Source organism: Zonotrichia albicollis, chromosome 25, assembly GCF_047830755.1.
Source record: "Zonotrichia albicollis isolate bZonAlb1 chromosome 25, bZonAlb1.hap1, whole genome shotgun sequence".
In the NCBI taxonomy this organism is placed as follows: domain Eukaryota; kingdom Metazoa; phylum Chordata; class Aves; order Passeriformes; family Passerellidae; genus Zonotrichia; species Zonotrichia albicollis.
In genome coordinates, this window is record NC_133843.1 from 6908924 (window position 1) to 6933357 (window position 24434).

General features: G+C 48.8%; 1 protein-coding gene across 5 annotated transcripts in view; it reads right to left on the reverse strand.

Moving 5' to 3' along the window:
• The window catches only part of UBR4 (ubiquitin protein ligase E3 component n-recognin 4), a 104008-nt gene that overhangs the window by 53864 nt on the left and 25710 nt on the right, over nt 1-24434 (reverse strand). The window contains exons 33-60 of one of the 5 annotated variants that reach the window (XM_074558731.1): nt 24231-24419; nt 23493-23556; nt 22553-22744; nt 21389-21459; nt 21112-21259; nt 20437-20664; nt 20095-20265; nt 19816-19998; nt 17578-17736; nt 16827-16979; nt 16292-16519; nt 15352-15509; nt 14112-14283; nt 13763-13964; nt 12097-12260; nt 10448-10664; nt 9463-9679; nt 8089-8121; nt 6933-6996; nt 6380-6514; nt 5906-6080; nt 5538-5675; nt 4989-5110; nt 4357-4468; nt 3724-3854; nt 3415-3592; nt 3130-3234; nt 2520-2651 (exon numbers count right to left, since the gene is read on the reverse strand). In XM_074558731.1, the coding sequence (XP_074414832.1) occupies nt 2520-2651; nt 3130-3234; nt 3415-3592; nt 3724-3854; nt 4357-4468; nt 4989-5110; nt 5538-5675; nt 5906-6080; nt 6380-6514; nt 6933-6996; nt 8089-8121; nt 9463-9679; nt 10448-10664; nt 12097-12260; nt 13763-13964; nt 14112-14283; nt 15352-15509; nt 16292-16519; nt 16827-16979; nt 17578-17736; nt 19816-19998; nt 20095-20265; nt 20437-20664; nt 21112-21259; nt 21389-21459; nt 22553-22744; nt 23493-23556; nt 24231-24419 (4241 nt within the window). Of the gene's footprint in view, nt 1-2519; nt 2676-3129; nt 3235-3414; nt 3593-3723; nt 3855-4356; nt 4469-4988; nt 5111-5537; nt 5676-5905; nt 6081-6379; nt 6515-6932; nt 6997-8088; nt 8122-9462; nt 9680-10447; nt 10665-12096; nt 12261-13762; nt 13965-14111; nt 14284-15351; nt 15510-16291; nt 16520-16826; nt 16980-17577; nt 17737-19815; nt 19999-20094; nt 20266-20436; nt 20665-21111; nt 21260-21388; nt 21460-22552; nt 22745-23492; nt 23557-24230; nt 24420-24434 lie in introns of all 5 variants that reach the window. The other 4 variants (XM_074558730.1, XM_074558729.1, XM_074558732.1 and 1 more) reach the window with 4 other exon arrangements.

Below are 24434 nucleotides of genomic sequence, written 5' to 3' on the forward strand. Positions count from 1 at the left end.
AGGAAACACACACAGCCTCAGTGATTCAGTGGGAAACACAACCTCAGTAACTCAACAGGGAAACACACACAGCCTCAGTGATTCAACAGGAAGCACACACAGCCTCAGCAATTCTACAGGGAAACACAACCTCAGTAACTCAACAGGGAAACACACACAGCCTCAGCAACGCTACAGGGAAACACAAAACCTCAGTAATTCAACATGGAAACACACACAACCTCAGTAATTCAACAGGAAACACAGCCTCAGCAACTCAACAGGGAAACACACACAGCCTCAGCAACTCAACAGGGAAACACAACCTCAGTAATTCAACAGGGAAACACAACCTCAGTAATTCAACAGGGAAACACAACCTCAGTAACTCAACAGGAAACACACACAACCTCAGTAATTCAACAGGGAAACACACACAGCCTCGGTAATTCAACAGGGAAACACACACAGCCTCAGTAACTCAACAGGGAAACACAAAATCTCAGTAATTCAACAGGGAAACACACACAGCCTCGGTAATTCAACAGGGAAACACACACAACCTCAGCAACCCAACAGGCACTTTGCCACTTTGCCTCCTTCATATCCATCAGCCCAGCTGAGCTGCACTTTGGAATGAATTGTGGTTCAAAGGAAATGCTGGCTTTGGTTCTCTTCTGAAAGTCACAGAGAGGCTGAAGGTGCTTTTGTAGAAATCTTTTCTTTGCCACCCTCATCTCTGTGGCCCAAACTGAACTGGTCCCACAGCAGTTATTCAAACTCAGTCAGACAATGCTTGGATGGGCAGTGTGGACAGTCAGACAACTTTTTTAAATAAGAGTCTGTGATTATTTTACCTGGGTATCAGTCCCGAACCAAAAAGAGTGCAATTAATCCTATTTCATTCAAACTTTACCAGCAGCATGGTGAATTGTCTCAGTTTGCTCTAGGCATTCTCTGGGGAGACCCTGCTGTGGCCTCCCATACCTTACAGAGTACTGGGTACTCATGGTACTTATAAAAAGCAGGGAGAGGAACTTGTTACATGGCCAGAGACTGACAGGACCAGTACAGTGGCTTTAAACTGAACAAGGACAGGATTAGATGGGATATTAGGAAGAAATTCTTTACTCAGAGGGTGGTGAAGCCCTGGCACAGGTTGTCCAGAGAAGCTGTGGCTGCCCCTGGATCCCTGGCAGTGCCCAAGGCCAGGTTGGACAGGGCTTGGAGCAACCTGGGCTAGTGAGAGGTGTCCCTGCCTTGGGGTCAGTACAGGATGATCTTTAAGGTCCCTTCCAACCCAAACCATTCTGGGATTCAATGATTCTGTTATTACAGCCCAGCAAAATCTGCTGCACGTTCCACACTTCCAGAGAACCACAAAAAGCAGACAACATCCCATCTGTGGGCACTGGGGCAGAACCCACGAAATGAGAGATGGCAGCAACCACTGGGAACTGAGATTCCCTCAGTGCCAGGGGTCACCCACGTGCTGCCATGGTGGGCAAGGCTGAGGCAGCAGGGAGGGAGCAGGGGGTGCAGCAGCAGTGCAGGAGGGGGTGCAGCAGCAGTGCAGGAGGGGGTGCAGCAGGGCAGGAACAGAGGGGCAGTGGGGGTGTCACAGACATCTTTCCATGAAAAATCATTTCCTAAGGATTTTTCCTCCTGAGAAGCCGGGAGGCCTCAGGAACAAAATGTAAACATTGATTATCTGCTGCTGTGGAATGCAACAGGTGCATCTGGGATTGGTCTCATGTGGTTGTTTCTAATTAATGGCCAATCACAGCCAGCTGGCTCGGGCTCTCTGTCTCAGACAGAAGCTTTTGTTATCATTCCTTTCTATTCTTAGCTGGCCTTCTGATGAAATCCTTTCTTCTATTCTTTTAGTATAGTTTTAATGCAATATATATCATAAAATAATAAATCAAGCCTTCTGAAACATGGAGTCAGATGCTCGTCTCTTCCCTCATCCAAGAATCCCTGTGAACACGGTCACACCGGGGCTGCAGCAGGGAATGCAGTAGGGAAGGAGCAGGGGATGCAGCAGGAGATGCAGCACAGAGGGAGCAGAGGGTGCAGCAGGGAATGCAGCAGGAAGGGTGCAGCAGGTAGGATGCAGCAGGGGGTGCAGCAGGGAATGCAGCAGGAAGGGTGCAGCAGGAAGGGTGCAGCAGGCAATGCAGCAGGCAATGCAGCAGGCAATGCAGCAGGCAATGCAGCAGGGAGGGTGCAGGAGGCAATGCAGCAGGAAGGCTGCAGCAGGCAATGCAGCAGGGAATGCAGCAGGAAGGCTGCAGCAGGCAATGCAGCAGGCAGTGCAGCAGGAAGGGTGCAGCAGGGAATGCAGCAGGAAGGATGCAGCAGGCAATGCAGCAGGAAGGGTGCACAGGGAATGCAGCAGGAAGGGTGCAGCAGGGAATGCAGCAGGGAATGCAGCAGGCAGGCTGCAGCAGGAAGGGTGCAGCAGGGAATGCAGCAGGGAATGCAGCAGGGAATGCAGCAGGCAATGCAGCAGGCAGGCTGCAGCAGGGCTCACTCACCGCTGTGCTCCCCGGCCACCGAGTCCACGGCGCTGCCGCCGCTCTCGGAGCCCACGCTGCCGCCGTGCTCGGCGGGCGATGTCCGCAGCGTGGAGCCGTCCGTGGCCGCCGTGCTGCCCTCGTCGTCAGAGGCTGGAGCTAAGAGAATAAAGAGAGCTGTTACAAGTAAAAACACTGCCTGGGAACAACTGCAAACGACGCTCTCGCTACCAGGGAAAGGCTGCAGGGACTGGGTTTGGGGATGGCTACAAAGGGAAAGGGAGCTTGGGGTGACCAGCAGGACAGTTAAAGCAGTGCAGGGGAGATATCCCGAGAGGAAAGCTTCTCTATCAAACACACAGGCATGCACAGTTACTTAAAGAACCATGTCTGGTTGTTTATAAATGCAAGGGAAATACAGCACATGCTTTGTTGTGTCTGCTTTAGTTTAAAGAGCAGAAATAACTTCCTTAGAAGTCTACAGTGAGAGTCAATCAAAGCAGGAAAAAGCTGTAAGTACACTCTCAAATATACAAGAAGCCATTAGTAATAACTGGTTCTTCCAAACCGATTTTAAGGCATTACTTAGGTCAGAATGTGAGAAAGAAGCTGCCTTGCAGTGAACAGTTACCTGATGCTGTTGTGTCCGAGAGCGTTCCAGCATCCAGAGAGGAGGAGCTGGGAGCTTGGCCCGACAGCCCCAAGCTCTGCAGCCCAAGGGCACTGCTGCTGCTCCCTGCAAGCAGAGAACAACTTAGGGGCATGTTTCTCTGAGAGAATAAGTGAACTCTGGCATTTTCTGTACATTTCATAGTTCTGCTATCTTTGGTTCACTGGGGGTGACAGCAACAGCTTTGCCTCATTTCTTTCCCAGTTTCCATCCCCGCTTTGCCTCCCAACAGTGCCCACATCTGACCTTGCTGATCTTGTTGCAGGCTCAGGGCAATAGCCAACTCCACCATTGTCTCATCATCTGCATCTGGAGGGATATCCAGCATCGGAGGGAATCCCTCTGCCCCAGCCAGGAGAGCCTCCAGAGGAGAAGGATTCCCATTATTCACGTTCTCAGAAGTCTCCAGAACCATGGATTCAGACTGTGGAGAGGAAACACAGTGAGAGCTTTCCCCAGACCATCATCATCACTAAGGGAGCACTGCAAGGTTCATCAGAACTAAATTAAGTCCTGGCACACTTGAAAGGCTCCAAGGAGAAGCTCAGGACTCACCACCATCTCGAAGTCCCCGTGATCCACCTCGCTCTGCTCCTGGCTCTCCTGTCGGATGTGCTCTCCATTTGCTATCCCAGAGCTCTGCAGCTTGTCTTCTGCATCGTCATCATCATCATCATCCTTATCTCCTGAGTGGCAAAGCACGAGTTCATAAATGCACAGCTCCTCACCCCATCCCAAACCAGGCTGCTAATGCTGGGAAAAAGCCCAAACTACCCTCAGTTACCAAGAACTCCTGACACCTACAATTTGCTTCAATACTGAAAAACCTCTCTTGGATGGTGCTCTGATGATTTTGATGTGCACACATCTTAGACTGATTTATTAGAACCTGAAAACATGCATAGAAATACTAACTCTAGATTACTACTCTCTAGATAAAATGATCAGATTTTCCTGTCATTGAAAGGGGAATACATCAGAGAGATTTCCTTTTGGGATTCACAAATATCAACCAAAAGGTGAGAGTTTATTAAACAAAAGGGATTTAGGGGGCAAGGGAGAGCAAAAGAAAGGAAAAAGGCTGATTTTAGTCTTTTTTAGTCTCTGTTCCTCAAGCCCACTTTATTTTCCTGTCCTTTGTGCCCAGTGCAGAAGGCCCTGCTGGTTTCAGCAGGGTCCCTGGCGTACCCATGGGGGTGTTGCTGCGGGGGGACGAGGGCAGGGTCACGTGGCGCCGCTTGTTCCGGGGTCTCAGCACCCTGATCAAAGCTTGCTTGCAGGAAAAGCTCACTGCTGGGTCCTGCAGGGTGAACAGTTCACCATTACACTCCTTAAAGTCCAAGTCCTTTTACACAGCATTTGGAAAAATGGCTAAAAATCCACTTGTGACTCTGGTCAGTCATGGTTCATGTAGGACACGAGTCACCTCCCACAAAGCAACACTTGTAATTCCACATGCAGCACGTGACAAACATTACTAGAACACCAGGGAGAATTCTCTTTCATTCACTTCTGGCTGGGTGGTTTTGGCTGTGTTTTGTATCTGTGCTATGTATTCCCATTCTGCCCACATTTCATTTTTTCCCCACTGTAGAATCATAGAAATATTTAGGTTGAAAAAGCCCTCTGAGATCAAGTCCAACCACAAACCCAACACTGCCAATCCCCCTAACCCACGTCCCCAGGTGGCACAGCCACACTTCTAGGCAGCCTGTGGCAAGCTGGAACACTCCTTCCACAAAGAAATGTTTCCAGATGCCCACCCTAAACCTCCCCTGGTGCAACTGGAGGCTGAGGCAGAGAAGAACAAGGTGACATACTGGGCAAAGTAACATCTGCATGTAGATCTTGGAAGCAGTATGGATGCAGTCCAGCTCACACGTGCAGTAGCCATGGATAATATCCACCAAAGCATTGACTGTGGCTTCAACATGAGTGAGACCTGGCAGGAATAAAAGCAGGACTGAAATCAGCTCTCTCTGTATTTCAGCACAGAGTGAGGCACTGCAGGAAGCATCTTTTGTTTGCAGACTTCAAGGCACAATGTTAACAGCACAAATACATTGATTTTCAATCCAGACTGAGCCAGTCTTGTCTGTCTGATGGAATATTGTGAACTCCATACAGCAGCACCACTGAATACCCTCTAACACCACCCACAAGGACAAATGTGGGTAAATCAATCATCAGTCCCTTCTTCCTGGTAAAATACACGTGGCCCTGAACAGAAGCTTTGAAGCAGAATCTGCACATCACAGAGCCCTCAGAGCAGCAGCAGCATTGAAAAGTCACGTTCTCTGCTTACAAACTTAAAACAGGCCCCTTCAGAAGCCACAGGCCTGCCAACAGCAAAGGAAGAGCTCTCCCACCTGGCAGGCAGGCAGGGGCCAGGAAGGCGTTCTTGGGTTTTGATGCATGGAGCTTCCAGAAGTGGTTCACCAGCTGGGTAATGAAGGTGCAGCCCTCTCCTTCCACGTGTTTCTGGGCCTCCTGCCCTTCTTCACTCTCTGCACAGATTAAAAAACACCTCTCAGAAATGTGCAGGGGAAAACCTTAATGAGGGTAACAGCAAGTTTATTTGAAATGGCTTTTTCCAGAGGCTTTGATGTTCTCATCAGCAGGATATCACACACCTACCAGATGTGTCACATACAGTCTCTGCCACTCTGAACCCAACACCCCAGCACAGCTTCAATTACCACAACAGAAACTTAGAGAAAATTACAGACTTATCTACCTGTTTCCAGCTGTGGCAGCTTTGATTCTGTGTAGTGCACCAGATTGTTGGGTCTCATGATAGCAATGGAGCGAGCAGTGATGACCAGCCTCTGGAACACCTCAGGATCGAGGTCCTTCCCTTCTTTGGTTGAGGAGGTCAAATACTGAATGGCTTTGCTTAGCAGTGCTTGATCCTGTAAAGTGAGAGATAACACAGACAAAGAAAAACAACTGATTGCAGCACTGAAAGCAGCTGAAGCACAACCAGGGGTCAGATCCTGGGGAAATCCAGCACTCCTCATCTAAGGAAGGGCAACCAATGCTAAAGGGTGACAGAATCACACAACCCTGGTGCAGGGCAGGCAGCAGGAGATAAAGGGAGATGAGACAGGAGGATTGTGCTGCATGGAGGAAGGGCTCTCCAGGGCTCTGCTGCACCTCAGCCATGGCCTGGCAGGTTGCAGGAGCCCCAGCTCCATGCCCTGGGCAGTACCTTGTGGTTGTGGTAGGCTGAACGGCTGGTGTGCAGGCTGGCCAGCAGGCTCTTGGTCTGCTGCTGCACGCTGGAAGGGGCTGGCATGGACAGCAGCACTGTAGCCAGTTCTTGAGCTGCAATCTTATTCTTCTCCTAAGAACAGACAAACCTCATTATTCAGTATATTTACCATCACCCAGTGTACCTACAGCTCCCCTCCCTCAACACCCTTTTGATGGCCTCCCTCCATTTACTATTGACATTTAGGGAACACTTCACATGTCTCCACAAGAAAAGCCCCTTTGAGATTTCTGGGCTCCCACCCTGCTGTTTCTGTAAACGAGGTCACTCCCGCAGCACAAAAAGCCCACCAGCGCTAAATGCAAATGCCAACTGTCATCCTAAACTAGTTTCAAACGCTTTTGGCTAAGGCAACTTTCAGATCAGTGCTCTGAGCAAAAGGGATGCGGCTCTGCTCCTATCAGGCCCCCGGGGCTGCAGGAGGTAGAGCTGAGCTGGCCCCTCCTCCCCCGGCTCCAAAGCTCAGCAATGTATTCAGAAAGTTACTTGCCTTCTCGTTGACTGGTCCCACAGCAAAGCAGCTTTCCAGCGCTTCTAAAGAACTCACAACTAGCCTGGAGGGAGAGAGGAAAGCAGGCTTGAGTACAGCAACCCTTCTCTCTCCTTAGCACTCTGCTTTATGCGGGCTACAGTCATGAGTAGCTCAGAGACAGCTAACGAATGCCAAGTACAAAATCAAAGCATGATAAAACCTGCCACAGGCACCATGCATATCATTTCATTGTGTTACAGACCAGAGTTAAACCTGGCTCACGCTCACAGACAAACTTAGGACTGCTTTAATAATCCACAGCTGAAAGACAGGGGCTTTTCTCTCCCAAAGAGGATAAAACATTTCCTTACGCAGCCTGCAGCAGGGATAACTTGGATTGTCTTGACAGTCCCAATTCACCATGGCCCCCAGACGTACAGATGACTGCAGATCAAGGCTGGCTATGACACATGGGAAAAAGCGGAACCGACTTTGCTCAGGGAGCAACGCTCTACTCGCTTGCTATTTTCACACAGGTTGCTCTTTCCAATTTGGAGTTTCAGCACAAAATATTCCAGAGGAGAATTAACTCAGAGCACTGGGTGTGACCCCCAAGCGAGGGATGCTGAGGTTTCAAGCAGGCTGGGAAAACACTTGTCCCCAGGGAAAACCTGATTTACAAGTGGCAGCAAAGTCCCTGCAGCAGCACTCCATGCCCCCAGGTGGAACTACCTGAAATGCCATCTGACACACCAGAAGGAGCAGGAAGATACAGGAAAAAGCAGGGAAGAGAGAGCATTACGGGGAAAAATAGCAGTGTAGGATTGGAAGGCAGAAGGAACAATTGTCTGGTCTGGTGGTGATAAATAACATCCCCCTCCCCACAGGCACCCTCATAAAGCTTGGAGGGAACAGAAGTGGGATAAGAAGGCACAAGGAAGGAACAAAGCAGAGAGGAGTCTGTCAAATAAGCAACAGTTATGCTGTGTACAGCAAAAATCTGCAAACCACCTCATCTTTACATTTGCTAAACCATCTGCCATGCAATGACCAGAATGTAAAGAAGCAAATGTCACTTGGAAAACAAAAAAAAAACCCAGTCACCAAAAGCCACACCATGTGTTCTGTCTCTGACACACACTCACTCGTGCAGAGAAAAGGATGCCATACTAACCGGTCCAGGGTGGTTAGGGACTCAGTGTCAGAACTTTGGGGGAGCAAAGAAAAAGGAAAAAAAAAATAAAAATGTGTAAAGCTCACAGAAAAACTCCCTAGAACACATTCTAAGCAAAAGGCAAATTAAATGGGGAAATCAGGAAGCCGGGGGAGCGTCAGTCTAAGCAGGGTCTCTGCCTGGGCAGCACACACTGCTCTGGAGCAAAACACAGACAGAGATGAGCCAGGTCACCTCACACAGAGAAGCCAAGCACCACTTAAAGCACCACCCAAGCTTAAATTGGAGTGCAGACACCACACTTGGACAGAAAAGCTGCCTCCTGCCTGCCATCAGCTGTTCCTACTCCAGAGGCCCTTCAGAAAGTAACAGCAAATAGGAAGAATATTTTTTTTTCATATCTGAATATTTAGAATATAATCCCACTGCTCTGAAAAACCAGAGAGCGTGTCTGTGCTGAGAGGGACATCTTGTGGGGATGTCACAGCAGAGGAGGGAAGGAGAGGGAAATAAACACAGGAAAAAATCCCATGAACTATTAGACAAAATATTAAAGGATGGCTGAACAGGTCCTTCAACTGGGCCTAAGTGGCACTTCAAGCCCAGAGCCTCTACCACAGAATTTCAGTCAGACAAACTTAACCAGCATTTCCTCACAGCTGAGCAGTGATTGTTTCCTCTGAAATGCTCATTTTTCAGCAGTACCACTTCCTCTTTGAGCTGTTTCCCTCCTGTCCTTGCTGTTTTTACAACCCTTAAGATACAGACTGTATCAGTTCAAAGGAAACACAGCATGGACATCAGAAAGAAGACAAGTTCTGTTTATTCACTAAATTTATGTCCAGGTCACCCTTGGGGTTTGGCTCTCAGCAGGGATAAGGGGAAAGCCCAACACCTTCCCCAGCACAACAGTTCAGCCTGAGGCACGTGGGCTACAAGGCGAGTTGTGGGAGCCACAAGCCTAAAGCAGGGTCACACTCAAAGCCCTCCTCAAAACTGAGCTTAACTTCAGAGAGGCCTGACCTTTGTGAGCTCCAGAGACCACAAAAGGGCCAAGCTGAAATGAGAGAATGTCCCAGGGCAGCAGGAATTGCTTTGAGCTCCTCAACACTGCTGAAACATGAACTAGGCAGCACAAGCAAGCACACAGATCTACCCAGCTACTGCACCACATCAACCAAGAGCCAACAAACCCTCCTACCAAGATAATCAACCCCTGTTTTCAGCTGTTGCTGTGTAAGGCAGTGAGAACAACTCACTAATTCCCTCCAGTTGTCCAAGTCAGGAAAAGCACACAAGTGCACCCAAGTGCCCACCACAACAACAACAAGAACCCATTTCCAAGGAGAATTAAGGGAAAGACTGTGGAAATACCTCTCCAGGACAGTCCCACTGGCAGCAGCAGGGGCAGCTGACTCGGTGTCCCCAGTGCCATTGCCCTGGTTGAGGTTTGGGGGACACACGTTGCTCACGGAAGCGGACGGGAAATCCTCGGGGGGCTCGTCAGGCCAGCCAAACTGCTCCTTGGTTTTGCCATAGATTTTGATGGAATCCATCATGGTGACTCCAGCAGGATCCACAGAAGCTCCAACTGTAGTGATGAGAGAAATTTCTTAAAAACTGAGAGAACTGATGCTTTTGGATACAAACCAGCCTCGTTTCACAGGACCAGGACAGCAATTACACTGCCATTAATACACAGCCACTGACAGTTGTCACAGACACATTTTATGGAAAATCGTTTCCTTAGGATTTTTCCTCCTGAGAGGCTGAGAGGCCTCAGGAACAAGATGTAAACAATGGTTATCTGCTGCTGTGGAGTGCAACAGGTGCATCTGGGATTGGTGTCATGTGGTTGTTTCTAATTAATGGCCAATCACAGTCAGCTGGCTCAGACTCTTTTTCCAAGACCACAAGCCTTTGTTATTCCTTCCTTTTCTATTCTTAGCCAGCCTTCTGATGAAATCCTTTCTTCTATTCTTTTAATATAGTTTTAATGTAATATATATCATAAAATAATAAATCAAGCCTTCTGAAGCATGGAGTCAGATCCTTCTCTTCCCTCACCCTCAGACCCCTGTGAACACCAGCACAGACAGTGCCATCTCCTTTGCAAGGCCACTTTCCTTCTCTCACCTCAGCAAAAATCATTGAGCTGAACTACTGAACATTCACTCACAGCAGCACAAAACTGGGCCATAAATAAAGTTACCAAATGCTCAGGGCTCCCACCTCAGACTGGGCTCACAGTCAGGACAAACGAATGGATTGTGGCAGCTGCCAGCTGTGAGGTGCAGCAGCTCCATCCCACCCACAGCAGCCCACAGCTGCTCAGAGCAAGCAGGGCACCCGGCCTTACTGAAGATGGTGAGCTTCTTGTCAGCCTGCAGGGCCTCCTCGCGGGTGAAGGGGAAGTCGAACCAGCGGGCGCGGGTCATGTTGAGCTGCATGGTGCGCCCGAAGATCTCCAGGTAGGAGGGCGCTCGCTCGATGGCCTGCGTGCCAATCTGGATGCGCATGCCCGTCATCACCATGGTGCTGTTGTTGTTGGTCACCTCGATGGTGAAACCCCCGGGCTGCAGAGAACAGAGCACAGCTCAAAAACTGCCTCTGAAGCCAAGGACACTGTACAGAGGTGACTGTGGGATCTCAGCACCTCAGGACTGAGGGGTCACCGAGACCACCCTTGGGGGGCTCGGGAGTCCTGGAATGTTCCAGAAGTGTCTGGTGGCTGGACTTTGATCCTACACAGGAGACGACACCTGTATGAGGACAGGAGGGTTTCACCGGGGTGAATGGTGAAGGGATCAGTTAATTAGAGAGTGAGACACAGGGTTTAGGATTTCTGTACAGGGGGGTTTAGAGAAGTAAGATGGAGGAATTGGGGCGTGTCCTGTCCTTCTTCTTCTTCTCCTCCATCTTCTGTGGTGATGGTGGCACTTTGGGATTGGTCATTACTGAAAGTGCACCCAGCAATAAGAATAAATGGTATTGGGGAAAAATGATAAATATTGTACACGTAGCTTTGGGTATAAAGATAGGTGACCGCCCCGGCGGGCAGACACAGTGTGCTCATGGCTGGCTGCTGAGCAGAGCTCTGTCAGGCCGAAAGAAAATCTTTTAGATAAACAATTAATAAACATAAAGACCGAAAGAAGAACTGAAGCCTCTTCTCGTCCTTCGATACGCGGCTGCCCCAAGGCCACCCCGGGCCTTTCCAGGCCCTCCAAACAGCCGAAAATCGGACAGGTGACCCCACTGTTTACCGATCTACAGAAACATCAGGTTGGAGGAGACCTTAAAGATCACCAAGTCCAACCCATGCCCTAAACACCTCAACTAAACCCTGGCACCCAGTGCCACATCCAGGCTTTTTTTGAACACATCCAGGGATGGGGACTCCACCACCTCACCAGGCAGACCATTCCAATATTTTATCACTCTTTCTGTGAAAAACTTTTTTCTAATATCCAACCTGTATTTCCCCAATATAGCTTGAGACTGTGTCCTCTGTTTCTGTCAGTGCTGCCTGGAGAGAGACCAACCCCACCTGAGCACAGGCACCTTTCAGGGAGTTCTAGAGAGTGATAAGGTGACCCCTGAGTCTCCTTTTCTCCAGGCTGAACACCCCCAGCTCCCTCAGTTGTTCCTCAGGGGTTTGTGTTCCAAGCCCCTCTCCAACCTCGTTGCCTCCTCTGGATGTGTCTCAACGTCCTTCCCAAACTGAGGGCCCAGAGCTGGACACAGCACTCAAGGTGTGCCCTCACCAGTGCCAAGTACAGGGGCAGAATGAGCTCCCTGCTCCTGCTGGCCACACCATTCCTGATCAGGCCAGGATGCCAGTGGCCTTCTTGGCCACCAGGGCACATTGCTGGCCCATGCTCAGTCTGTTGTCACCCAGCACCCCCAGGTACAGCACAAAGCAGACTCCTTAAGGCAAGGCACGGTGACAACATGAACAGTGATGTCACCAGGAGCCCAAGAGAGTCCCCAGACTGCCCCACTCACCTTGGTGTTGGCCACGTACATGCCCGTGGAGTTGAGGCGGTGCTTGATCTGCTGGGCATTGTACACCTGCAGCAGGTCATTGCCCCCGAACTCCACGTCTGTCAGCTGCTGGTTGTGCTCAAAGAAGTCAATGGGGAAGTTCACCTGGCTGGATGTGCGAGTTGCTGGAAGGGGAAAGAGATCTTTATGACAAAAGATGTTATGAACAGGCAAAGTTGTGGTAAAAAACCTGCAGAAACAACTTGTCTCCTCTGGAAAGTATTTTCTGTATGCATCTATTGGATTTTTCGCTACTCAAACTTATGAAGAAGAAGGTGAAAAAGAAGGGCTAGTCTCTGTCTTAAAACTTCTATCTTGTTTATATATATTACTGAATTTTAAAACTTTAAACTCTAAATTTTCTACTATACGAATAACACACTTTTACTTAAACTATGCACTAATAATCTTAATTTTATTATTTAATTTTGGAAGCTTTCTCTATGATTTCAGGTCAAATGTAGTGTTCTCTTGAGGGTCAGTGCCTATCAATGCAGAAAGCTGAAAATTCTCAGTAACCAGGGTTCCAACATCCATCTATGGAAACATTTTATCCACTTAGCCAGTACTTAAGTAATTGTCAGAATGAGTGTTGTAAGTATTTAGATGACGTAGATCAATGTTTACATCTCCATTAGTGCCCTGGATTGCAAGATAAGTGTGTATTCTATTTGCCATCTGTTAGAGGTGGGGCAGTTATGTTCTTTTCATTGGGCAGTTTCCTTTATCTCTCCCACAACCCACCCTCCCTCCAGGAGATCTCTGCTGCCCATGGCCACTGAGTGTCCCTGCAGGGCTGATCCAATCCCAGCACCCCATGGGGAGATGCTCCGCCCAGGGGAGGAGCCAAGCATTCCTACCTGGATATAATCTGAGCTTTGGGACACCAGGGCAGCCTTTGCCCCCTGCATTGCCAGAGGATGACCAGACCCATCTAATGTAATGTAATGTAATGTAATGTAATGTAATGTAATGTAATCACTGAATCTTCAGAGGAAGACTCCACCCTTGTACAGGATCCCTGCTCCAGCAGAACCACCCCTGGCACTGCAGGAGGGCTGAGCCCCCATGGAATGGGACTGTGCCACCACCCTGACCCACAGGGTGTCAGGTCTTGTTCTGACTCTGTCAGTATTGTTTTGTATTACTGCAATGTTTATTTTATTATTTTATTCTCTCTAATAACTGTTATTCCTGCTCCCATATCTTTGCCTGAGAGCCCCTTAATTTCAAAATCATAATAACTCAGAAGGGGGAGGGCTTCACATGGGGTCAGATCCTGTTCTGACTCTGTCAGTGTTGTTTTATATTACTGCATTGTTTATTTTATTATTTTTTATTTTCTTCTCTCTAATAACTGTTATTCCTGCTCCCATATCTTTGCCTGAGAGCAAATTTCAAAATTATAACAATTCAGAGTGGGAGGGGTTCACATTTTCCATTTCAGGGGAGGCTCCTGCCTTCCTCAGCACACACCTGTCTTTTCAACCCAAGACAGATTTTGGTGCCTTGATCCTGCTCTGTTACCAGGAGCTAACTGCCACACCTCTAACAGCTGGCAGGCAGAGCACACACTTATCCTGCAGTCAGGACAGGGAGTGACACAGGGGATGTGAGGAGCCCTTACTGATGGCGGCCGCCTTGCGCTTGCGCACGGGTTTCATGATGCTGATGACGCTGCTGGGCTGCAGGGAGGGCTGCAGCCAGTAGGACGTGTTCTCCACGTTGGCCATGTAGATCCTCAGGCTGCCATCCTCACACAGCAGGATCATGGTGGTCCTCTGCTGCTCATTGCAGGCCGTGTGACGGATGGCCACCATGTCCTGGATCTGCAAGGCAAGGCAAGGGCTTGGCAACTCTCCCTTGGAGGAACAAACTCTTTGTATTAGAAAAGCTGCCAAGACTGGAGATCTGGTTGATAGAACAACAAGACACCAAATTTTAAGAGTCAGAAATACCGGGGGACCCTGACTAACCTTGGCTTTGGCTGGCAAGGTCTTGATCTCCTGGATGAGGAAGGTGTCTGGCTTCACCATCACCACCAGTGGGACACCCGTGGTCTGCTGGACACAGCACACCAGGCCAGGGTGGTTCATCACCTCAGACCACTGACACAGGGCTGGAGAAGTCTTACTGCCACCATTGGAACTGTGAGAGACAAAGGGCACGATGGCATTCATTTCAGGAGCAGCACAAGGAAAACCACACAAATTTCATTGTGCTCAAATCAGTTCAAGCTTTGTCCTGAGCAGGGCTCAAGCACTGCATCAATGAACAGTGTCTGGTTTACAGGTGAGCAACCTGAAACAGTCACCACAGTGGGCAGAATCCACGAGCACCCCAGTCCTCAGCACTGATCCCTACCCTGCAAACTCAACAAAAAACTGGCTCAGAGTTGCATTTTATGCCACAAATCAAGGAGACAATTTATAAATGGCTTTCAGCAATGTTTTTATCTGAATGGATGAACAGTTTCCTGTTTCAACACACCCAGCAGCAATAAGCAAAGATCAGTGCAGGAGAGTAAGTGTCTGCTCACTGGAAAAAGTGGAAACAGAGCTGCAAAAAGACTAAGCCAAACTCAACTGGAGTTCAGGAGCTCTTGGAACCTGACCTCCTTCAGAGCCCACTCGTGACAGTGGCTTTGTGCCAGGCCAGTGGAGAGTCTGTGGCCTGAGTGCCCAGCACTGCATAGCAGAACACACAATAAAACTGTTTTTTTCTTGCCACATTCATAGAGTAAGAGATGGGTTTCCCTCAAGGGAGTCTGAAAATCAGCCTTAACATGCACAATGCACAAGGTGCACTGCAGCAGTGGTGCTGAAAGGAAACAAAGGCTCCCTCCTCGGGATAATCCCATCGGTTCCAGCGCTGCACCTCGGGCAGCTCGCTCTGGGCAGCTCCACTGCTCTGCAGACACCTTTCTGCTCTGAAATCCTGCTGGCAGGACAAAATGCATGCATGGCCCACTGCTGAAACTGACAGATTTGGTTTCTAATTATCCTGACACTGGGATATCATGGAATTCCTGACCCACAAGGATCATCCAAGTCCATTAGGACAAAAGGACCATGAAAAGTAGCAAGAAATCATCAGCCAGCAGGGAATTTTCACCACACAGTTTGGCCATTCAGAGCTGGGATGTTTAATAATAAGCAGTATTTATTATAAAAAGAAAGCAGTAAAAATGCAGGGAGTGTTCCCCAGGATCCTCACCTCTTGATGTTTATTGGGAAGAGGCGCTGCACCTCCAGGCTGGCCCGGCTGATGGTGGCTGCGAAGGATTTGCCTTGGCAGTAGCTGAAGAACAACATCTGCAGCACGTGGGAGTAATAGACTGACACCCCCCCTCCTGCCACCTGGCCATTGCTGTCCTGGGGGATGCAGAGAAATGCCAACGTTTAACACAAACACAAATATCCCCACACACTCTGTCAGGCTTTTACATTTGCGATGGAATTATTCCCAAAGCCGCCCCTCCTCCCCAGCAGTGAGAGAACAGAGCCCTAAATGACAATTTTCTAAGCTGAACTCCTGGGTGAACTCATCCGTCAGACACTTCAAAGGCTCTGGGAGGGGATGCTGAGCCTGCACACCCGGAGGCTGTAGGTAACACCCTGAGCTCCCGCAGCTGTGAGCCTCAGCTCTGTGTGACAGTGTCACATGCAGCATCCCCTGGATGCCCAGCTCATAAAAGACCTTCCTGAGAGCCTCCTCCTCATCTATTCCTGTTTTGAAGCAGGCTAGGGTAAAAACACTGGAGAGATTTTAAAGGTCATCCTCAAGAGAAGAAAAAAAAGCTGACTGCAGCTCTCCAGCCCCAGCCATGGTGATTTATCCCTTCTGCTCCTGCACCTTTGGAGTGCCTTGCTCTGAGAACAGCACTGCTCTGAAGCCATCTCCCTGCTGAGAAATCCTGCTGGGCATGACTTCAGAGCCAGCCATGGAAAACATGCTCCATTTTCTAGATGAAAGGATCAAGGGGTTTAATTTTCACCCCCACCTCCTTTTACTGTAAGGATATTTCTCTCTTTAGAGGAATGAGAAAGCTCCTTGATCTAGATCAGGGCGCTTAAAAGGAGAAGGAAAAAAAGAAGGAAACTTCTGCCTCCAAATGGAAGATGCAAAAAAAGAGAGAAAGGGAAGTCACCAGCACCTTCAGGTCCTCGTGGTTGACTTCAAGCACATTGGTGACATAGAAGGGCCCGTGCTGGGCACTGCTGGCCTCCTCCATGAGCTGTGTGTAGATGTAGCCAGCAGAGGACATGATCACAATGATGTTCTTCCCCTCCTCGTTGAACAGGAACGTGACATCCCTGATTTTGGAACTGGGCAGGAGGAAGTAGAAAGTTGGGCTCAAGGCGTCTACTGAGAGGTCATAAATCTGCGGGAAGAAGCAAGGAAATAATTAACCACAATGATTATCAAGGCAGTAATTAACTGCTATGATACAAAACAGTGCAAATGAACAAGAGGTGAGATGAGGGAATCCCCATGACATGTTATAGTTTGGGGCTTTTTTTCTCTTTAAGTACTTTGGGTTTGCTTTTCCTGGCAAGAAATATCCCAAATTTATATTTCCAATTCATTTCTAAGAATATTGCCACATTCTCCCACATGCAACTCCCTGAGGATCCAGACTCTGATGCCTGCCAGAAGCTGTATCATCAGCAGCTCATGGCCAGACATACCTTCACAAAGTCTGCAGTGACAATGGCCAGCTCTGTTTGGGATCCTGGCAGCCACACGGCTTTGATGATGAAATTCCCAGTGGCCAGTTGGGGATGAAGCACCAAATGATCAGAGACTGATCCAGAGCTGCTGAATGTTAACACATGGCAATCCTGGAGTAATGGAGAAAATTGGTTAAATATTAAAACAAAGTGTTCACAAATATTTAAGCCAAGAATGGAGTTAAAACTCAGCATTTCTCTTACAGCAAATAATGATTCAGAGAATTTAAATCTCAATTTCCTGCAGCGAAGATAAATAACATGAAGATTAGAAAAGAAAAAGCCACAGAGAGCCCAGCTTTTTCTCAGTTAAATAACACATCTGTAGATTCTGCACTGGGAAAACTGAATCTAAAATTGGGGAAATACAAAAAAGAGGAGTCCTTGCCAAAGAACACTAATTGTTACAGATTGGCTCTTGTCTTAAAACAAAATCAGCTTAAATACATGGGAGAGGATGAAATACTATTTTGGGGAAGAAATAATATTTTGAGGGGAAGAAATACTATTTTGAGGCACTGTCTCATTACTTATATTGTTCATTCAGGTCCTGCTTCTTTTACCTTATCTGTCTAGTAGGAAAGTGGATCAGGAGCTGAATTAGTGACAGACAGAGGCAGCTCCGTGCTAACTCCTCAGAGGAAACACACACAGCTGGCTTTCAGCTGATGTTTGCAGCTCCCTGGAACAGGGTTAGGCAGGCACTCACCTTCAGCCCACACACAGCCAGGTAATCCTCCTTGCAGGGATTGCCAGTCAGGCTCAGCACAGTGAACGGGACGGGCGCCGATGCCAGGCGGGTGAGGGTCAGCTTCCTTTTGCTGGAGTCAGCTTGCTTCAGCAGGGCTGAGAGCTGGAGCACTGTGATCTGCACCACAGAATGAGCTCAGTTACCTGACTGCAACTGGGGGGAGTCAGGCATTCCAGTTCCAGATCCCAGTTCCAGAACCAGAACCACAGACTGAACTTGGTTATCTAACTCTGCAACTGGGGGGAGTCAGGCATTCCAGTTCCAGATCCCAGTTCCAGAACCACAGACTGAACTTGGTTATCTGACTGTAACTGAAGGGAGTCAGGCATTTCAGTTCCAGATCCCAGTTCCAGAACCAGAAGCACAGACTGAACTTGGTTATCTGACTGCAACTGGGGGGAGTCAGGCATTCCAGTTCCAGATCCCACAGTTCCAGAATCAGAACCACAGACTGAACTTGGTTATCTGTCTGTAACTGAAGGGAGTCAGGCATTTCAGTTATTCAGTTGATTCTGAATCAGAACCACAGAATCATCAAGGCTGGAAGGGATCCATGAGAACACTGAGTCCAGCCATCACCCCAGCACCACCAATCACATCCCCAGGTGCCATGTCCAGACACCTCCTGGACACTTCCAGAGTTGGTGACTCTACCACCTGTCTGGGGAACTTATTCCAATGTCTAACCAACCACTCCTGCAGACAAATTTTTGTTTATAGTAACTAATTGGAACCTCCCTTGGTGCACCTTAAGGTCATTTCCTCTTGTCCTTTTGCTGAATCATGCCCCCCCACCTGACTCCAGCCTCCTCTCCAGTGGCTGCAGTGAGGTGGGTGATGGCAGTGAGCTGCTCTCACTGTTCCTGCTGCAGCAACTCTTTTTCCTTAACGATTTTCCCTACAAGAGGTTCTCCATAGCTACACAACACTTCACACCAGATCTCAAGATGCATAGAACAAACCACAGCCCTGCCTGTTCCTCAGCACTCTTCCCTTTCCCTGGGAACCCAGCGCATCCAGCACTGTTCCACTTCCCTTGGGGACCCCAGGATCCAGCACTGCTTCCTTTCCCTGGGAATCCAGTGCATCCAGCACTGTTCCACTTCCCTGGAAACCCAGCACTGTTCTACTTCCCTTGGGAACCCCAGGATCCAGCATTGTTCCTTTTCCCTGGGAACCCAGCAGCTCCAACACTGCTCCACTTCCCTCAGGAACCCCAGGATCCAGCACTTCTCCATTTCCCTGGGAACCCAATGCGGTTCCATTTCCCTGAGAGCCCAACGGATCCAGCTCTGTTCCATTTCCCTTGGGAACGCCAGGATCCAGCATTGTTCCATCTTCCTTGGGAACCCTGGGATCCAGCACTGCTCCATTTCTCTTGGGAACCCAGCACTGTTCCCTTTCCCTGGGAACCCAGTGGATCCAGCACCGTTCACCTTCTCTCAGGCGCTCCAGGACTCCTCCATTTCCCCTGGGAGCCCAGCACTGCTCCATTTCCCCTGGGAACCTGGTGCATCCAGCACTGCTCCATTCCCTGTGGGAGCCCAGCAGCCCCAGCACCGTTCCCCTTCCCTCGAGAGCCCAGCAGCCCCAGCACTGCTCCCCTTCCCTCAAGAACCCAGCAGCCCCAGCACTGCTCCATTTCCCTCAAGAACCCAGCAGCCCCAGCACTGCTCCATTTCCCTCAAGAGCCCAGCAGCCCCAGCACTGCTCCATTTCCCTCAAGAGCCCAGCAGCCCCAGCACTGCTCCATGTCCCCTGGGAGCCCAGCAGCCCCAGCACTGCTCCATGTCCTGTGGGATCCCAGCAGCCCCAGCACCGCTCCCCTTCCCTGTGGGAGCCCAGCAGCCCCAGCACTGCTCCATTTCCCATGGGAGCCCAGCAGCCCCAGCACTGCTCCATTTCCCATGGGAGCCCAGCAGCCCCAGCACTGCTCCATTTCCCTCAAGAACCCAGCAGCCCCAGCACTGTTCCCCTTCCCTCAAGAGCCCAGCAGCCCCAGCACTGCTCCATGTCCCGTGGGAGCCCAGCAGCCCCAGCACTGCTCCATGTCCCGTGGGATCCCAGCAGCCCCAGCACTGCTCCATTCCCTGTGGGAACCCAGCAGCCCCAGCACTGCTCCATTCCCTGCAGGAGCCCAGCAGCCCCAGCACGGTTCCCCTCCCTCAGGAGGAGCCCAGGGCTCCCCTGGCTCACCTTGCCCTTCTCGTGGCTGACAGCCAGGTGCTGGCGGCGGCCGTGGGGCGAGGACAGCACGCACATGGCCACGCGGCGCAGCACGTGCGCGCTGATCAGCTGCCGGATGGTCTGGCCCTGGTCCCCGCTGTAGTTCATGCGCACGTTCTCGAAGGCGCCTTCCTGCGAGCCCAGCGTGGGGACCTGAGCCAGGGAAAGCATCCACAGGGTGTCACTGCAGTGTCTCTGTTCCAAAGCCACTCCCCCCATCCACACTCTGTTAATTCCTTTTGTTCATACCATCAGCTGATCCGTCATTTCTACTGATTTGTCCAAGGTGTGGAGCTCGCTGAGAGCCTGCTGGGCACGGCTGCTGCTCCCCATGGCTGAAGCCTGCTGGAAGTTCACCTGGATGGCATCCATCAGGAAATTCAGCATCTCCAGCACCAAAGGTGCAAAGGAGAAGTTGGCCTACAAGAAACAGATCAGACAAATGAGGAACAAGATGCTCCTGATGGGAGCTGCACATAAACTGCTTTTTAAAGCCTGACACCCCTTTGTGACCCTCTCAGCTCACAGCCAACCCAGCCTGTCCCAGCTCGTCATGATAACCCATCCCTGTTTAGCAGCTGACAGTTATACCTGGGACTGCAGCTCCTCTCGACAGCCCTCCACGTTTCTGCACAGGCTGCTCTTCTTGGGCTTCTCCTCATCAGGGCCCTTGCCCTCGCTGATGGTGACCTTGGCCTTCTCAGCTGGGGACGTGCTCGCGTGCCGGATGACGCTCTCGGGCACGCGGGGCTCGCTCTGGAACGCTGATTCCTTCATGGTGGAGCTCATCCCACTGCTGGGAGTTCTCTTCACCAGCGCCTGGGAATGACACAGTAACACTAAAATCCCAAACCAGGCTCAACCTGGCTACTGATGAAGTGAACACGGATTGTAAGAGCAGCAATTCGAGCACAGTTCTAAAGAAATAACATCCTGCATGTGACTCTCCACCCAAGGATTAAAAACTTTCCATATTTAAGACATAATGATCTAATTTACTGCTAGTAGAAAACACGGGAAAATGTGTTCTTTGCTGTGCAGCAAATTCTGTAAAGGCAGGTGGAATCCCAGGAGTCACTAGGACACAGATTTACCAATGCTCTTATTTGGTGCAAAAAAAATTAATTTCCAGGCAAGCTGTAAATTCTGAGGGTTCATCATAAAGTCAAAGCCTTCAAGTCTTAACACTCCTGCATACATAAATCCTGACATAACTTACTGCAGAATGGAAAAGGACTTGAAAATCTGAAGACATAAAGAATTTACCAGGCAGCTGCCATCCTCCTTGGCTCCACAGTCACAGAAGAAGGATCCGTACTTGGCGTAAGAAATCTCATGATCCTTGTGACAAACTTTAGCACAAACTGTGCAAACACCAACCCCATCAACCATCTTGCAAGTGTGACAGTGGTACCTGCCCAAAATAAGCCAGGTGAGTTTTGACAGGCAGTGCCCTGAGGCTCACAAACTACACTGGTTTCTTTCCCTCCCAATGGCCAGAAATACCAGGCTGAAACTCTCAACACAAGCTTGAGATTCTTACCAGTGTTGATTCATGAATTCTTTCTGTGTGATGGTGAAGGTACACAGTTTGTTACAGAGAGAATCTTCATCCTATCCAGAAGAAAACTGTTTTAGGAAGGTGTCATAACGGCAGCTACAGTGAAGTACATGTACAGAATAAATTCCCAGGAAACCAAAGGTACATTTTAACAGCAAATTTTAGCAACAGAGCTAGAAAGCAGCTGGTATCAAACCACATGGAGAGAGGAGACACATTGTAGTAATGTGAAATGGTTAAAAAGAAAAAGAAACAGTAATAGAAATATTGATTAAAAAAAAACAACCATATCCTAACAGCTATTTTTCCCCAGCCAACAGCACTTAAAGTACTAATCAAAGCTGCTCGCTGATAGAAAAACTAGTAACTGCCAGCCAACCAGTAGGAAGAAACCCATTTTATTAAATTTCTTCCACTTAATTAAAAATTAAATAAATAATATTTATAACTATTATTTAAATAAATAAAATTTATGAATATTCTCGAAAATAAATATATTATATTTATAAATATATGTGGTTTATATATATTATTATACATTGTATCATATTATAATATATATTATATCATATATCATATTATATTATATTATATTATATTATATTATATTATATTATATTATACTATATTACACAATATTATATTATATTTTTATATTATATTATAATTCATATATAATATTATAATTTATATATTATATTATAATTTGTATACTATATAATATTATATATAAATTATAATATAATATAATATAATATAATATAATATAATATAATATATTAATTTTATTATACTATATATATTAATATATAATTATATATAATATTTTATTATAATCTATAATATTTATATTAATTTGTTAATATAATAAAATAATATAAATTATTCAAATATATATGTTCATTATATATACTAAATAATATATTAATAAAATAAAATACATAATATTTATAAAATAAATATTAAATTTTTGTTGACATCCCGAAGCCAACACATCTAGTCAGGGAGGACAGATCCTCTCTCTCCTCCAGACCTGCCACGCTGGGTCCTTGGCTCAGTGAACACAAACTCTGATAATCACAGTGATTTGGGAGGTGCCAACCAAGCCCTCCTGTCCCCTGCACACCCCCTGTGCCTGCTGCCTACCGAGTCCTCAGCCTGGGAGTCCTCCTCCTCCACGGCCAGCTCCTCCACCCAGTCCGAGTCCACCTCGATGGCGCGCTCCTCGCCGTCCACAGACAGGTGGCTGGGGCCCTGCCCGCCGCTCTGGCTCAGGGCGTTGGTGACGTCGGCCAGGTAGGACACGATGTGGCACGTGCACTCCAGGATTGTCACGTGCTAGGGAGCAAAGGCAAGGAAAATCAGCCCACAGAGCTCACAGCAGCTGCTACAGGGCATGAATACAGGACAGACACCTAAATGAGCCTTGCTTGGTCGTATCCTGTGCAAGCTGTTACCGCTCCAGAGCTCAGTCCCCAAGGGGACTGGGTGCCAGAAGCCAGCTCGCTCTCAGACCAAGGCCACGGGTCAGCCCCTAGCAAGCAGGGAGATATTCAGCTCTTAGTGATTAGGCAGCTCTTGTGATTTCAGCTTTGCTTGCTAGGTAGCTTTTCCCTTGGCCTAAGGCTCCAGCAGACGGTAGAGAGAGGAGAAGCAGAAGACGCTGGCTGTTCCACGAGTATGGCTTTATTGGAGGGGTCTGTGAAGGGTCTCAGCTCTTCTTCTTCCGAGTTAGTAGGGGTACAGTGTGCTACTTTTATACCCTTGGCCTGGATCCAATCCTGACCAATGGCAAAGGTGTTAGAGTGACCATAAGTGACCAATGGTAGGGTTTAACACAATATTGCCTTCCATGGCTATAGGGATAAGGTACAAGGCAGATGTCCCTGGAGACAGGAAACTTCTTTGCTGCTGTGTCAGCATTCTATTCTCCAAGGGGCCCTGGCTAAACCTGAGGGGTTTACTACAGACACCCCCTGGGCAAATTGCTTTAAAATTCCCACCAGGTTTTGTCCCACCAAGCCAGGACAGCTGAACCCAGGCCTGGGAGTCCTTACTGCAAGCACAGCACCAGCACAGGCCTTACCTTGCCCTGCATGACGTTGGCATTCATTTTCTCTACCACGTTCTTTTGAGACAGGTATTTCTTGCTGCAACACAGAACACTGGGAATTACTACAGAATGGTTCAGGATGGAAGGGATCCTAAAGCCCATCTCATCCCACCCCTGCCATGGGCCAGGACACCTTCCACTATTCCAGGCTGGACCAAAGCCCATCTCATCCCACCCTTGCCATGGGCCAGAGCACCTTCCACTATCCCAGGCTGGACCAAACCCCATCTCACCCCACCCCTGCCATGGGCCAGAGCACCTTCCACTATCCCAGGCTGGACCAAAGCCCATCTCATCCCACCCCTGCCGTGGGCCAGGACAGCTTCCACTACCCCAGGTTGGACCAAGCACCGTCCAACATGGCCTGGAACACTTCCTGGGATGGGGAGTCCAAAACCCCTCACTCCAGCTGCCAGCCTTTGGGAAGTATAAACTCAGTCCTGACCAACTGCTTCAAGCATTCAGTTTGCTTTAGATTAACAACAGGGAATGTATAATTGCAGTAACTAAACCATCCAGAGTAAAGAAACAAAATGGGATTGTTTGGAACAGATGGACACAGATCTGCCTCCCTCAGACACTTTGTATCCCAAACAATAAACTAAGAGAGAAGGGATTATCTGTAAATGCAAACTTCTGTCCCCAAAACACCAGAAAAGAAATAAAACCCCCCCACAAATGAAGCCTCAGCAGTACAGAGCTCACTCTTACCATCTGCCCAGCCAGTCCACAGCAGCCCCATGGAGCTGGAGGTGTCCTGCCCCTTGTCCTGCACTGGCCAAAGTTGCCATGACGACCATCAGCTCAGGAAAGCCCGTGCCGTCCCCATTGGCCAACATCTCCGTTGCCATTGGAATCAGAGTGCTGAGCAGAACAGTGCACACGCCTTCCCCCACTTGGCTGAGCAAAAACAGG